We start from the raw sequence: 17,155 nt of genomic DNA on the forward strand, positions 1-17,155 counted from the left end.
TATGTCATTCAAAGCAGACAACCGATACCGCTCAACCAAGATGCCGCCATTTTAACATTAGTTATTCGTTCTCGTTATAATATTTTTGAGGTGGTGACTAAGAAGTGGCTTTTTATCTATTTCAGTATTTTTGTGAGCATACATGTGTTACTAAGATAACTACTTTTAAAATAACCAAAAAGTTAAAATTCGTTTTTATTGAGACAGAATTTGCAAAGAGAACAACAGACGAAGGAAAATAAGTCCCAAAATCCGTAGGGGACAGAACTATTTAGGTAAACAGTCTCGAACTACTTATTTTGATTTTTTATGAAACAATTTGTTCTGGTTAGCCGAAGTTAGTACAGGCTATTCTTTGAACCGTATAGTTGTATTTTCACTGTTTCTTGTGTCCGCAAGTTGCGGAACTTGAACATCACTTATGCTGGTTTTGCTTTTGTTTTTTTCTGGGACCATTCTTTCACTAGATACATTATTAGCCAGCTCCAAGGTATTTGCATCGAAGTCATCATGGATTGCCGAGGCCTCATATCCTAAAACTACCTCCAAAGTCGGTACCTTTTCAGCAATTATTTCAGAATATTTAGGAGAATCATTATTGCTCTGTATTACCCGAGTTATATTTTCGTCTGCAACAGGTTTATGTCTTGTAGTTGTCGCTATGTCAGCGTTGTTACTATCAAAATAAATATCACCTGAATTGTTTTTATTATTATGAGTATTTCCATCTTTGCCTATACTTTTATCCATGCAAATTCCAGAATCCGCGACACTTATCTTCCCTAGCCCAGGTTTGCCAGCGTCCTTATCATCTTCTAGTTCGGAATCGTCATCTTCAGTACCGTTTTCTTTTAGGTTTTCTAACGAGTTATCCTTATGAAGCGCAGATTTATCAGTTGGTAAAGTTTCCATGCAAACGTCGTCATCAGCAATATATAGCCCCGACAGCCAGTATGTCCGCATCATTCCTTTGCCCTGAAATTAAAATTACGTTTTGATTTATGCTAACTGTGTTAGATTATATCACAATTACCAAAAGAAATCACTACTGTCCAAACAAGTCACTTCTGACCAATTTATTAATTTTGTTGGGTTTAACGTCGCACCGACACAATTATAGGTCATATGGCGACTTCCCGTCTTTGATGGTGGAGGAAGATCCCAGATGCCCCTCCGTGCATTATTTCATCACGAGCGGACACCTGGGTAGAACCACCGACCTTCCTAAAGCCAGCTGGATGGCTTCCTCACATGAAGAATTCAACGCCCCGAGTGAGGCTCGAACCCACATCAATGAGGGGTAAGTAATTTGAAGTCCAGCCACGGAGGCCCCACCACTGACCAAAGGCGTCCCTATAGACTACAAAAGTAACAAGTGATCTGAATAAAACAATAACGTTACTGTTTAAACAAACCATTATAGAGAAACAAAATGCTATTGTTCAAAGAAATCGCTGTAGCACAAAGAAATCAATATTGGTCAAAGTAATCAGTAGTGGCAAATGGAAATTTCTATTGTTTAAAGAAATTACTATTGCCCAAATAAATAACTGTTGCCCAAAATAACTTACTGTTGGCCACTATTTCCCAAAGAAATCACTATTGCCGAAAGTAATCATTACCTTTATGGGAATCTCTCCCCTGTCTTCAACCACAAATGCTGGGAAATCCATCAATGCTTCTTGAGTGCTTGGACTGATATGTATCTTCAGTGCTGAAAAAATATTCCAATGTCTGAACAGAATAAAAATGTATCATGACTTGAGAAAATGAAAAAAATATCAGACTTTAACCAAATTTCGATATTTTTATATCATTTTTCAGGACGTCCTGCATTTTCCAGTATTTCACATAATTTTCCTATATTTTTGAACATTAAAATGCTGCCAAAAAAGGCAAATTCACATACTGTCAGTTCCTCACCGCTTGCTTAATACAAAGTTACTTTCTAAAATACCAATTATAGTCCATAAAATTAATTTAAATCATTTTAATTCTTATGTTCCTGTGACTGAAAAGAGCTGTTTTCTGCGTAAAGTCCTGAATTTTAACAAAATCCCCCAAATCTAAACAGAAACGGTATTGAATATATTAACACATGTGACTTAAATTGTTCAATAAAATATAAGCTTACTGTAAAGTCATTCATTTTTGGGGGGAACTAATTTTCGTGGATTTCATGGTTGGAACTTGAGTGTATTCTCTAAATTTAATTCCGAAGAAGCAGTGAAATTCCCAAATCATTTTATGTTCAAAGGTCATTATCCATGAATTATGTCTTTCTGAAATAGTCGTTTTGGTCGAGACCGCGAAATTTTCATATCAATGACATTAAATGTTTTCATAGAATTCTAGAAAGAGGCTTTATTACGTTCTCCGTTTGATTCCATTCTCGAGGCTGTGTTGACAGTATCTCCAAACAAACAATACCGTGGCATCGTCAACCCTACCACCCCTGTAACCACAGGACCCGTGTGTAATCCTAAAAAAGAAATAAATCACTAATATGATTGAAAATATAAAAGCCAAATATGCCACCTGTTAAAAAAACTGCGTAAGTAAAATGTATATAATAAAAAAAAGAGATTCAAGTGTTGCGTTGACCAACAAAGCGGTATACAGTGCTTCTTTGGTAGTTCCAAATTTAATTTAGCCGCACAATTTCTAAGTATTGTATTAACTTCATGTTTCAAGAACCTAAATCATACAAATGTGCTTGTATCTATTATTTGGGACACACCTCGTCGTCCTTGTTTAAATCAACATTCTGATTCATTTGATGAAAATAGGCCGGAAACGGAGATATGTTACTATATTTTTTCATAATTATGTTTACCTTTTCTTGTCAAAACCACAGAGCCTATAACCGTAAGTAGCATACTTTGAAACGCTCAGTCACAGAGCCTATTACCGTAAGTAACGTACTTTGAAACGCTCAGCCACAGAGCCTATTACCGTAAGTAACGTACTTTGAAACGCTCAGCCACAGAGCCTATTACCGTAAGTAGCGTACTTTGAAACGCTCAGCCACAGAGCCTATTACCGTAAGTAGCGTACTTTGAAACGCTCAGCCACAGAGCTTATTACCGTAAGTAGCGTACTTTGAAACGCTCAGCCACAGAGAATATAACCGTAAGTAGCGTACTTTGAAACGCTCAGTCATAGAGCCTATTACCGTAAGTAACGTACTTTGAAACGCTCAGCCACAGAGCCTATTACCGTAAGTAACATACCTTGAAACGCTCAGCCATAGAGCCTATTACCGTAAGTAACATACTTTGAAACGCTCAGCCACAGAGCCTATTACCCTAAGTAACATACTTTGAAACGCTCAGTCACAGAGCTTATTATCGTAAGTAGCATACTTTGAAACGCTCAGCCACAGATAATATAACAGTAAGTAGCATACTTTGAAACGCTCAGCCACAGAGCCTGTAACCGTAAGTAGCGTACTTTGAAACGCTCAGCCACAGAGCCTATTACCGTAAGTAACGTACTTTGAAACGCTCAGTCACAGAGCCTATTACCGTAAGTAACATACTTTGAAACGCCCAGCCACAGAGCCTATTACCGTAAGTAACATACTTTGAAGCGCTCAGTAAGTAACGTACTTTGAAACGCTCAGCTTATTTACCGTCGAACTGCATTTATTCAAAATAAAAAAAAGAAACATTTCCATTTCAGATTACCTATTCGTATTTGCAGCTGTCTGTCAGGCTTATGCGGTATTTCAAAGGTGATTACACTTTCTAGTATGTTAAGAGCAACTCCTGCTATCTCTTTCACGTGCAAGTTCCCGTTTTTCTCGGGCAACCCACTAACTATCATGTAGGCATCTCCTATTGTCTCCACCTGGAAGCATGTATGTAATAAAAATTACTTTCACCAGAAAACAGAAGACAAATACAGTTACATATCATTTGATGTCCCATTCTAACGACAGAAAACAGGAACTGACTGAAATACCGAATTTCGATTGTATTTTAATTATGTAACGCAGGAATGTTAACATAACCAGTTTTACCACGAGAAATTGACAATTTCAACGGCCCAATAAAGAAAAGTAAATTATCAAAATAAATATAGGTCAGTTAAGATAATTCAAATCACCTCTACTATGCAAGTAAAGTGATGTCTCGACAACTCTACAGGAGCTATGCACAGTATGCCAGTATGTCATTTCTTGATGTGGCAATTTATATTCGAATTTAGTTTACTACATGCTTCGCCCTTCATGGGAGATTTGTCAGTACAGTGCAAAAGAAACTTTTTGAAATACTAAACCTTATCATGCTGGACACGATTGATTCTGCCTTCGCGACCAGTGCAGATCATGATCAGCCTACACATCCGTGCAGTCTGATCAATACCTGCACTGTTCGCCATTCAGTCAGTATATTTTTTGGTATTTTGGTATGCACCCATTTTAACAGTTAATGGTACTGCCCAAATTGAAAATGGACAAGTTCATTATAGAGATTTAGCAGGGTAAGGGCTAAAATGATATTAAATCTACACTGAACTCAGCATTTAGAGGATAGTACTAGGACTGGTCAGCCCGGTGTTAGTATAATGTGACTGGGTGGGGTATCATGTCATGTGTCAACGGCGTGATATTCCAGTGCGGCAGCACTATAAAGTTGAGCATTGTGCTCACTGCTACAAGTAGACACCGTCGTTCATATGACTGAAAAATTGTTGAGAAAGACGTTAAACCCGAACACACACACACACACACACACACACACACACACACACACACACACACACACACACACACACACACACACACACACACTTACCCGTGTACGTACCTTATACACGTCATAGTGACTGATGATATCATCAAAGAGTGTATACAGGGCATTCAGCAAGACCACTATCTGCAATGAAAGCATAATCATGAGGTTTTATTTGATGTTTCAAATAATTAGGTAGTTTTGAATTAAACAAGAGCTATTTGTAAAACAAATATGCATCCGCCCCCATGACGGCTTGTCAGAGGCAGTTCGGAGTGTAATATTGCACGATGGACCGTCACCTTGGAGAAATGACCTCAAAACAGCAGGGGTCATCTGCCGACCACAGACAACCATCCTATGAAGATTTACAGCCAAAACTTTTTAATAAATGGGCAGACACAGTTTTCAGTCTAGATGTCACTGTGACCTTGACCTTGGATCTATGACCCCCAAAACAATTAGATTCGTCCACTGGCCGCAGGCGATCTTCATATATAGTTTGACGACTGTACGCAAAAGCATTCATTAGTTATTAAACAGAAACGGGTTTTAGTCTGGATGTCAATGTGAACATGACCTTTGACCAACTGACCCCCAAAACAATAGGATTCATCTATTTACCACAGGCAATTTTCATATGTAGATTGACGACTGTAGGCCAAAGCATTTATTAGTTATTGAGCAGAAACGGGTTTTAGTCCAGAGTTCTGGTGAACTTGACCGTTTACCTACTGACCCATTAAATAAAAGGGGTCATCTACTGACCACAGGCAACCACCCTATAAAGTTTGATTAATGCGAGACCAAACATTTTCTAGTTACTGATCGAAAACCCAACGGTCGGTCGGTTGACCGACCAATAGACAATAAGCAAAACAATACACCCCTACTCCCTTCTTCAAAGGGGCCATAATCAAAAATAAAGAAGTACAAGCATACCTCTAGCGGGGTGCTCTCACTAGCGAGATCAGTGAACCGTACAATATCAGAGAAGTATATTGTTACAGAATCAAACGCCTCCGCCTGCACAGCTCTCCCTATCTTCAGATCTTCCGCTACTTTCCTGATATACAAATAATCAAAGCCTTGAAATGTCTGACGGTTGCGGGTTTTTGGTAGATTTATTTTCTGTTTAAATGCCAGTCTATGAATAATTGAATATTCATGAATGAGAAACAAATACAAATTAAATGTGCCTCATATCTAAGATGAACTCTGTCTGACCTAGCTTATGATGTAACCATGGGCTGGAATACCTTATCATTGATAGATCTTATATAATCTAAATGGTCGGTGTGAGTGGATACAGACTGAATAAGAACTGCTTGTTCATTGATAATTCATCCGCATTGTTCATGAATGGGACTATTTTGTGTAGCACATGAACATCCTTTGGATGTGATTCGGAATAAAATAAAGATGTTATACGATTGTCAGAAATACACTTGTAACTTTGGTAGTGGGATAAACCCGCAGCCAAAAATGATGATCAAACATAGTTATTGGTATTCTGGAGTCTGTTTAAGAAAATATGAGCCGCGCCATGGGAAAACAAACATAGTGGGTATGCGAGCAGCATGGATCCAGACCAGCCTGCGCATCCGCGCAGTCTGGTCAGGATCCATGCTGTTCACTAACAGTTTCTCCAATTCCAATAGGCTTTAAAAGCGAACAGCATGGAGCCTGACCAGACTGCGCGGATGCGCAGGCTGGTCTGGATCCATGCTGGTCGCAAACCCACTATGTTGGTTTTCTCATGGCACGGCTCTTTATTATGTTTGTTTCATTCCACTTTCAATCTTATATACATACCTTTTCATACTTTTTTCGTTTTTTTAACATCCTCTAAACAACAATGGGTTTGTTCTGAATTGCAAGTTTTCGAGGGAGAAATGAGTAGAATTCAGTCATGGTAACTTGCTCAGTTTTACTCCGACTTTGGCGGTGCTATCATGAATTTCAAAATTTGACTTGATACTACGAATTGCATTAACAACATCATATAAGGTTTCCTACGGATAATGAAAATATAATGCAAATCAAAACGGCCCTATTATATTTTAGTCACCAGTAATGCCAATCGGTTGTATTTTCTTATCAGTTTGCTATCCTCGTTCACCTTTCAGACTAAATAGTTTTCTTCGTGCCATATTCTAAAAGGTGGACACGATTCATACCACACCGGGCTATCCAGAACATGAATTCGGTATACCGAAATGCGCCGTGGTGTTCCGATCGGGCTATTCGGCATGTCCCGCGGTTGTGCCGAAACGATTCGGGCTCAGTGCAAATCCAAATCAGTGTACCTGGCAAAACCGGGGTATACAATCCAGCCCATCTTATGATTATATCAGTTCAATTCAAAATTATTCCAGCATAAGATCATAAAAAATTATATATAACTTTTACAGTAAAAATACATGTATACACTAATCAATATAATTAAAATGCTTTGATTAAAATTTTATAAAAATCTTAGAATAGATATGCTGATTAATACATGAAAGCTTTAGTCAAGTATATTTTATTGTTTATGACATAGAAAAATGACATGATCTTAACGCCTGGGATGACCCATTAAAGCAAAACTAATCTATATATATGGTTACATTCATCTTACTGACCTAGGAAGCATTCTGTACAACAGTGCATCTGTCTTCAACTTCTCCTCTTGAAGTTGTTCCGTTCTTTCGGTAACGATCTCTTCCAAGTTGTTTGTGTACTTTTCCATCATTGCAATCATATTGTCTACTACGCTGGTTTTTCTAGAAGACAGAATAAACCATGAAGCAATACTGATATAGCAAGGCAGCATGAGTGAATTCCTATAGTCTACCCTACTACACTCCATCTATTTAAGAATTCGTCCTCGAGTTCTTTAAGTTTGAACATCTGCCGCAGAGTTTAAAGGTGTCTCGTGAGTTATTTACGTTTGGCGCCAATGTAACAGAGGAGGTAAGGGCAGCAAGAGCAGTGCAGATGGCACAACAAGGCAGGTGGACGAAGTGGAACTTGCCAGAAAGAAAACTGACATGGCAGGAGCTGTGGAGATATGAACCACTGCAACTCCGCTTCCTACTTCGTTCAGTTTATGACTTGCTGCCTACACCTGCAAACCTGCAGAGGTGAAAACTGTCAGAGGACCCCAATTGCCAACTTTGCGGTAGCAAAGGGACCCTTCATCATATTATGTCAGCCTGCCAAACAGCTCTGTCTCAGGGCCGATACAGATGGCGGCATGACCAGGTGCTCCGAGAGCTGGCAGCTATTGTCTACGGGGAAAGAAGAAAAGCTAGACCTACTACTAAGACAGACCCCCCAGTTCATTCCTTTTGTAAAGGAAGGGGAACAAGGAACCAAAAGTACAGGCTCTCACAGCCTTCTGCATGAATCAAAGAGCTGGGAGATGAGAGTAGATCTGGGAAGGCGTCTGGTTTTCCCAGATGTGGTCCATACAAATCTGCGGCCAGACATGGTCCTGTGGTCCCAGCATCCTAAAAAACTGATCTTGGTGGAGCTTACTGTGCCTTGGGAAGAAAGGACAGATGAGGCCTATGAGAGAAAGATGGCCAACTATCAGGAACTGGCAAAAGAAATTTCCAACAAGGGATGGAAGACATGGGTCTTTCCAGTAGAGGTTGGGTGCAGAGGGTTCCCTGCACAATCTCTAAGCAGAATGTTGAGGGCTTTGGGTATCAGAGGCAGATCCAGTAGATATGCAGCCCAAGCAATTGGAAAGGCAGCAGAGAGGGCGTCCAGTTGGCTCTTGTTACACCGTGCTGACCTGGAATGGAAGTCATCGCAGATGAGTAGTGCCTGATCAGCACTGCTGCTCCCCCATCCAGAGAGTATACCAAGTTTAGGAGCGAAACACTCAAGGACGGATGGTGTCCAGGCTGATGGCATCTGCGATTAGCAGTATTGCACTGTATCTGACGAACTGAAAATACTTCAGCCCTCACCGGATATCGAACCCAGGACATCTCGCAAGGCGGACACTCTACCACTAAGCTATGGCTTAAATAGCAAGGCAGTATAAGTACACCCTTACACTATACCCTACCACGAAACAACATTGTGATTTAGTTGCTAATTCCACGTCTTTTTACTGAACACTATAAAATCTACAAAACTGAAAGTTTAATTCCTATAAATATTTCATTTAACCAAATATTTTGTTTATGCATGTAAAAACTGTCATTTCGTATTTTTCATATAATACTGTTTCAGTGTGCCTTGAAGACTTCACTGAATTGCAAGCTTAAGTGAGGAATAAAGGACCAAAAAGGGAACCAGTTAAAGACTCCTGAAAACTTTGTAAAGAAAACTGAAAGTAAAATCGGAAAACTACATAAGTTTTCATATGTCATGACATGCATATAGCTAGCCTACTTGTATGGATTTATTTTGTCCAGTGTTCTAAGTGCAGTCTTTATACTGGGTCGAGACTCCGGGTCCTCGGCCCAACATCGGTGTATAAGAAGAAGCATGCTTGTCCGTCTGTACTCGGAGTCCAGCTCAGTATCAGCTATTGCCGGTCTGAACAGCTTATCCGGATCCTCAGGTATGGCGACTTTTATAATTATCTCTGAAACAAATTACAGACGATTGAAATTAGTATTTGTCATGTTACATGTTTTTAAGGATAAATTCAAAAGAGCATGGACAATTTTTTTTCTAAAATCAAGAAGTTCAGTCATATTTCCATCCAACAGACAGACAACTGTTTAGATAGAAATTATGAGAAAAAAAGACTGATGCAGAAGCGGTAAATGAATCCTTACTGCCCTATATTCTGTACAGACGCACTGGGCAACATAAATTATATGCAAGGGACCTTACCTTTAGGCGTCAGATGGGTATGTGTAGAATATGGTTCATTTCTACACAGCAATTCTTTGATTAGTACACCTGTGGCGTAAACATCCGCCTGACTTGTGTTTTCATACACTTCTTTCTTTAAAATCTTTCGTAAAATTTCTGGTGCCGTCCAAAATAGTTCTAAAATGAAACACCGTAAAATTATATAGTGTTGAAAGAACTTTCAATCTTTTTATGTTGCAAATTTTGTTCTACATACTAGTACAAAACATATCACAGACACATGGGAACAACAGTCGAAAAAGGGGCATAATTTTGTCAAAATGCAAAATAGGGTTATGGAACCTGCACTGTGCTTATCAGCTCATGACAGTGGACATGCGTGTGAAGTTTCAATCCATTCTAATTAGTGCATGGGCACTGAGTTACCAGCTTACATATAAGAATTTAACCAAAAACTACTAAGTTGAAAAAGGGGCATAATTTTGTAAAATGGAAAGTAGATTTATTGAACCTTTACAATGCATGTCATATCATGACAGTGAACAAGTGTGTGAAGTTTCAATCCTTTCCCATTAGTGGATACTGAGATACCAGCTTACATACAAAAACTTAACCAAAAACTGCTATGTCAAAAGGGGCAAATTTGGAAAAAAATGCAAAGTAGAGTTATGGGACCTACTTAGTGCATGTCAGATCATGACAGTGAACAAGTGTGTGAAGTTTCAATCCATTGCCATTAATGAGTACCAGCTTACATACAAAATCTTAACCAAAATGTTCTAAGTCGAAAAAGGGGCATAATTTTATAAAAACGCAAAACAGAGTTATGGAACTTGTGCAATGTAAGTCAGTTTATCACAGTGAATAAGTGTGTGAAGTTTCAATCCATTCCCACAATTGATTACAAGATACGAGCTTACATATAAAAACTTAACCAAATCGGGACGCAGACGCGGACGCCGACGCCGACGCCGACGCACGGACGAGTCCAATAGCTCTACTTTTCTATGAACAGTCGAGCTAAAAGGTAAACACTTAATATATGTATATATAGCCAAACACAGTATAAATGTGTCCTACCACTGAAAATCTAGAACGTTTTAGCGATCGTCTGTTACTGCATGACTAAAATTATATGTGAACACAGTCAATTCATATTATGTATGATAAAGTAAACTCATTTGATGAGGAATTTTCTACATTTGAAGGAAATATCTAAAGGTAAAAACTTTTAGTGAAAGAAAAGCACTGGATATCTTTAAGTTTTTCATTTCCAAGTTACATGTAAAACATACTGGCATAGAAAGCATGCTCTCCAAGGTTTTCGACCGTGTCGTGTAGTGGTTTCAGCTTCTCCATGCCGAAATCTGTCAGCTTGCAAACCCAACGACTGTCTATAACACAGTTAGAGCTTCTCAGGTTACCATGGTAACGAATGCTACTCTTGTGAATATATTCTAATCCCTTTGGTGAAAAAATAAAACGGTATATTTAAAATATTTAAATCGTACAGCCATTTAAATTAAGTATAGATGAGTATTTTAAACAATAACATCGACACAATACTGGAAGAAGCTTTCATCTTTTTCTTTTATTTATCTATTCTTTAAATTCGACATAGATTGCCACATCAAAAGAAGATGCCTCTGGATATTATTTCAGGCAATGGCGAGATCCTGTCTGGAGCCATCGACCTTCCGCAAGCTTGCTGGACAACTTCCTCACATGAAATTCTATTTCAGACTGGGGTTTCAACTCCAGATATAAGGGAGAAATTTATTCGAAGTCAGTGTCCTAAACGACTTGGCCACGTGGACCCCATTAGGCATTTAGACCTGATATACTCATTCAGCTGCCATTGCCGTATCGGCAGCACAGCTTTAGAAATTAAGCCAGAGGTTTTAGTTCGATCCTCAGACGGATAGATCGCATGTTATGCGGAAATTTTCCTATGAAAATACATATTTGCCCGAAAATTAAGATTATTAAATATCGGATTGTTTCTTCGATCGCCACGGGAGAGGTTCTTGTTAAAGTAAGGAGAAAATCTGTAAAGCCCCTGTTAATGGAAAGTAATCACTGTTTGTCTGACCTGACATATGTCTACAACCAAAGACAGCTTGAACATCGTGTCCAGATGTATGTCGTCGTTTTCTATAACATCCTGTAAAACATAAAATTCACTTCCTTTGTACAGCCTTTCGCAACGTGTCTGTTTTATCAACTAACATTTTTAATATTTAGAAAGTACAACTAGAAATAGAAATATCTGTATGCTTTAGGAAGGATTTATATTTACTTTTATTTTCTCGTGGTGAATTCTGTAGAATGTTTATCTAAGCAATCTATTATCTGAAGGTTTCTGTACTAATTAAAATATCGACTTAACTTGGTGTTAAGTCCATGTTCATTTATAAAAGGCTTTCATTCAGGTTTAGTTAAGCTATCGTTTGTCTAACTGCGCGGAAATCTACCACGAGTGGCTTTGCAAACTGCTTACTGTTCTGTGAAATATACGCATATATATGTATAATTTATATACATTTATCGAATAATTTTAAAACTGCAAGGTAATATGTCGGAATTAAATGTACATGTAATTGCAATACTTGTCTGACCTGGATGCTGCCTTTTGTACAATATTCCCAGATACAGCAAATTTTCTCCGGGGATATACTGAGACCGACGAACGTGGTTAGATTTACATGTTTTAACTCGTGCATCTGTAATACATAAGACACGTGCATGTACTAGTATAAAGTTTCATAAATACACCGATGTTTAATGATACGCAGAAGATTTTCAAGCAAATAAGCTGAGTGTAAGTTTCTTAGGGTTTCTCAACTTGGAGACTACAGTCTTGAGTAGAAGAGCTCGAGTTTTGAGATACAAACTTCCAAGTTAAACAAGTTATTTTTTGGGCAAGTTCGGGTTTCAACATTAGAACTTAGAGGTATAAAGTTCAATTTTGATTTACAAGCTGAAACCGTTCGAGCTTCTGTAAGAAACATAGACTTTCGAAACTGGCAATTCTAGTTTCGAGGTCTTTTTTTGGAAACATTATCTTGTTTTTTATAATAAACACCAACAGACAAGTCTAAACTAACCTCTTTCATGTGCAACAAAAAGGCCCGGTCTGTCTGAATTTTCTTTTTTGCGCTCCATTTCACAGCAACCAGTTCTGCTTTATACATAGCAACAGTTGTAAATATTTGTCCCCTAGTTACGGAATGTCTGGAGGTCTGAGCGGAAGTGGCACCACTTCGGATAGTTCCGTACACGCTCGTACTGTCAACACTTGCAGCACTTCTGCTGAGAGCTCTTGATGCTTGCTGTAAATCAAAAACGTGTCAGAATAAATCTCTGATAAGAGGGAAACTTTTCTTTCTGTATTTCAAAACAACTTTCTTGTATATAGTAGTATAACATAATTACGAAGCCTTGAAATCCTTGGCCGCAAAAACTCGGCTAAACATTATTCAGCAGTCGAATATACTTATTGAATGGTTTGTCGGTAAACAGTGAAAAAAAATGTTTGCTAGAGCGTTCAATAAGTGTTTTATCATATGACATATAGGCATAATTTGTTCAATACTATGCCCATTAACTAAGTGTGTCGACTCGCCGTTATACAGCAGTAGTGTCATACTAGTGGTCCAATTTCTGAAAACGTGTGTCAAAGAGCACTTGACTGGCTTTTACGGCAAACATACTTTTTTGTTGACAGAGCGCCAGTAGGCATTATTCCGATGACTTCTACGAACACTGTTCTAAAGTTTTAAATAGGTCTTTTAAACTGTTGTCAAAAGAACGCTGTATACTGTGCTGTTATGATACAGAACCCTGTTATACTAGACAGGAAAGAAGCCATTCTTGTCAACAGTCCAAAACTGTTCATCACATGACTGTTAGACTGTAGACCAGTCCACACACATCTTACAGACATTCAAGAACACGTCTCCTTTTCACTTCATTGACTTAAGTGTATGAGCAGAATTCTCTGTGTAGTCAAAGAAATATGTGATTTGTTTCAGTATCTAAAATTTACGATGTTTTGCTGTTCGGTTGTGCAGAAAGACGCGGAGAATATTGCTTATTATGTATTTTTGTGGTCGAAATGCCATAGACTTTGTCTAAGCATGTCGGATTATGTGGTGGTCAAAAAGCGTGTCGAGTCCATATCGAGAATTAGAATTAGTGACTCTGGCTGAACGGCCGACTCTATTTAGACAAGCTCTTCTGTTCAGGAACTTGATAAATATGCAGTGGTCTGTTATAATCACAACATTGGCGTTTTCAATATAACTTCTTCTCGGCGATATATGACCATTTTGTGCCGATTCGCCGTAAAACCCAACTCACTCACTCACTTGATTTGTAAAGAAGGGGAAAGAGTGAAACCAATACATAGATTGTGTATTCCGATAATTGTAGAATGAATCTAAGTTATCATATTGGTAGGGCGACAATTAGGCCATTCAAAAAGAGCCCGGGCCCAATTTTTAACAAGGCTATACCAAAATGTTTGTATTGGTCTGAAGTTTATCAGGCTGCCGGTATAAATTGGCATAAAAAGTAACGATCTGAGAAATCCAAGATGGTGTCCAAGATGGCCGCCACCAAAGTAATGATGACTACCATGTTTAAACACACCATCATGTCTACATTTTCATATAAATTTTAATACTTTTTCTGTCTAATATTTTACTACGATATGTCAGAGGTTATGAGTATCTTTTTAACATAAATTGCTTAAAATTATTATGCAGATTAAAGGTCAAAATGTCAAATAATTATAAAACTCAAATATCGGATAGATAAAAGTATACATTTTGCATATAATTTCAGGACAATTTTCAAATTTCAAAAGTATTTACGCAAAACATGTGCTTAAGTTCATTCTCGATGAGCAGTATTCATAGTGCCGTGAATGCTACTCAGTGAGCAGTACTCACAGTACCGTGAACACTACTCAGTGAGCATTACTCACAGTGATAACGTGAACACTATTTCGTAAGCAGTACTCAGTGATAACGTGATGACTACTCAGTGAGCAATACTCACAGTGACGTGAACACTACTTAGTGAGCAGTACTCACTGTAACGTGAACACTACTCAATGAGCAGTACTCACGGTAATTTGAACACTACTCAGTGAGCAGTACTCACAGTGACGTGAACACTCCTCAGTGAGCAGTACACAATACCGTGAACACTACTCAATGAGCAGTACTCACGGTAATGTGAACACTACTCAGTGAGCAGTACTCAGAATACCGTGAACACTGCCCAATGAGCAGTACTCACAATGCCGTGAACACTACTAGATGATCAATGTTCTGTGCAAAGTACTCAGAGCTGTGATCACTTCTCACTGACCATTAGCAATGATCACTGAGAAAGTGTAACCCCAGCACACATTGAGCCCTTTCCACTGAACATTTCTCACTACACTTAAAAGGGATACCGTTGTAAAAAAAATATGTGACCGTGCGACCACACACACGCATCACAGGGTCGATGCCCCTTTCTCTAACGAAAAAGGGGCGACAATTTTGTCAACCTACCGTATCCCTTTTTGGGATAGGTTATCAGTCAACTATTAAACAAGGGGTTTGTAGAAATACATGTAGTTTATATATGGCATCTTTCTTACGTTTGAGCAGGGTAATAGTGTAAATTCGTTTTCAGTTTTGACTTTTAAAACCGAATATTTTTATATCTTTTTTTGGAAAATATGACAATGATTATTTTTTCAGCTCCTGTAAAACTGATTTATTAGACTTTTAATTATTTCAGTGACATCGCCGAAACGTTTTCAAAACGTTTTATAATGTTCTATCAAGGGACATATATTTCAAGTTATGCAAAAATATATTCTTGCTTGAGGCAATATGCGCACAATAATTGGATAGCATTGAAAACTTATCCATGGATTAAACGACATTATCCGTGTCCGTGATAACGAATACAATTAAATGTACTAATATACAGTATTTAAAAAAAATACCATAAATGAACCAAATATGTAGCTATTCTGATGTTCTGACCTCATAACTGGAAAAAATCCATATCATTAAGGGAATAAAAAACATGAAATAGAACTAGAAACTGACCAAAAAAGTGTTTTTCATACCTGCATAACTTGAGGAAGAAAATTAGACACATGTATCAATATGTATCAACTTCTTCAAGTACTTTTCTGTTTACCTGCTTGTAATGCGCATATAAAATCACATCAGTATGAGTACCTTTAACAACAGTTTTACTGTAAAACATCAATAATTGTCATTCTTTGTATCAGATAATCTTTTTGTGCCATTCTTTGAATTCTTTCAAAAGTATTTATTCTAAGTACTAATTTTCAAAACTACAAATAAGTGATAATGAATGGGTAAAATTTGTTTTACCTTTAAATGTAACAATTTAAATGTTTTACAATTCATGAAAGGTATGTTGCAATAATTCTACAAAACAATGCATGTCAGCAGTTTATTTCATCAGAAGTGAATGAAGAAAACCTTATTTAAAAAAAAAAAACAACAAAAACACCTTTTTCATGTTATGGCGGCCATGCATCTTGGACGCCATCTTGGATTTCTCAGCTCGCCACCATTTATGCCAATATATGCCGGCACTTTTATAATCTACAAACTTTTACAAACATGTCGGTATATAAGAAGCCTTGTTAAGAATTGGGTCCGGGTTACCCCTAGAAATAGTGGACTTTTTTGGCAAAATTCACCCTACCATATACCTTGGATGGACAAAATTGCGCGGAAGTATTTAATGGTTTAATGAACAAATAATTGTTAAACAACTGGCATCTAATTACCTAAATAATGATGACAAGATACAACGATAACAATTTTACCATTTAACTTTGGATAATTTACAGGAAGCATATTCAAACATTACACGAAAATGTACTCAATTTCAGACCGATAGTGCATTATTTGCATGAAGAATCTATATCAATGTCGAGTATATAATTGCTATACCAAACTGGAATTGGACTGATTGTTGAATAAAGTTCTAGTACCATAAATGATGACTGTAACTTCTTGTGCTGGAAGTTGAAGTTAAGGTCAGAGTAGTTAATTTTCCACGACATGTTCTGTAGCGCACGTTCTCTCCTCCACCACCTGAAATCAAAATTAGAAATTCTAAACATTTTCTTACTCTATATTTGGAGCAAAAATACAGAGTAAACAGTCACTACAGACACGTTTAGAGCAAGTTTACTAACCTTTAACCAGCCAAATTTTTAAAATGGACTGGTTTATCATTCAGTTTGGGCAGTACCATTTATCATTTGAAGGAGTACCCACAGAAAATTTACTAGCTGAATAGCGAACAGTCTAGACAATGATCAGCGCGCGCGCACGCACGTGCAGGCTTATCTTGGTACGCGCTGGTCGCAAAGACAAAATCACTAGCCACCAGCCGGCTAAAGGTTGAAACATAATAAATGCAGAAAAACGTTGCTTTATATAATTATAAGGATACGTAGCTTCCTTAGTTTCAACAGATATAAGTTAAAAAGTACGATACTAGTATTATATCATTGTATATATGTTGACTTATTC

At 37.8% G+C, this 17,155-nt stretch overlaps 1 protein-coding gene across 1 annotated transcript in view; it reads right to left on the minus strand.

Annotated features, from left to right (window-relative positions):
- Nucleotides 1-210: 210 nt before the first annotated feature.
- The window catches only part of LOC123535987 (atrial natriuretic peptide receptor 1-like), a 35,343-nt gene continuing 18,398 nt past the window's right edge, over nt 211-17,155 (minus strand). Inside the window, exons 12-25 of the mRNA XM_053528682.1 lie at nt 16,609-16,711; nt 12,674-12,898; nt 12,185-12,289; nt 11,659-11,730; nt 10,862-11,030; nt 9,585-9,743; nt 9,135-9,330; nt 7,367-7,507; nt 5,682-5,805; nt 4,815-4,883; nt 3,690-3,852; nt 2,372-2,482; nt 1,623-1,714; nt 211-975 (exon numbers count right to left, since the gene is read on the minus strand). Of these exons, the coding sequence (XP_053384657.1) occupies nt 349-975; nt 1,623-1,714; nt 2,372-2,482; nt 3,690-3,852; nt 4,815-4,883; nt 5,682-5,805; nt 7,367-7,507; nt 9,135-9,330; nt 9,585-9,743; nt 10,862-11,030; nt 11,659-11,730; nt 12,185-12,289; nt 12,674-12,898; nt 16,609-16,711 (2,356 nt within the window). The 3' untranslated portion in view covers nt 211-348. The remainder of the gene's footprint in view (nt 976-1,622; nt 1,715-2,371; nt 2,483-3,689; nt 3,853-4,814; nt 4,884-5,681; nt 5,806-7,366; nt 7,508-9,134; nt 9,331-9,584; nt 9,744-10,861; nt 11,031-11,658; nt 11,731-12,184; nt 12,290-12,673; nt 12,899-16,608; nt 16,712-17,155) is intronic.

Source organism: Mercenaria mercenaria, chromosome 17, assembly GCF_021730395.1.
Source record: "Mercenaria mercenaria strain notata chromosome 17, MADL_Memer_1, whole genome shotgun sequence".
Lineage (NCBI taxonomy): Eukaryota > Metazoa > Mollusca > Bivalvia > Venerida > Veneridae > Mercenaria > Mercenaria mercenaria.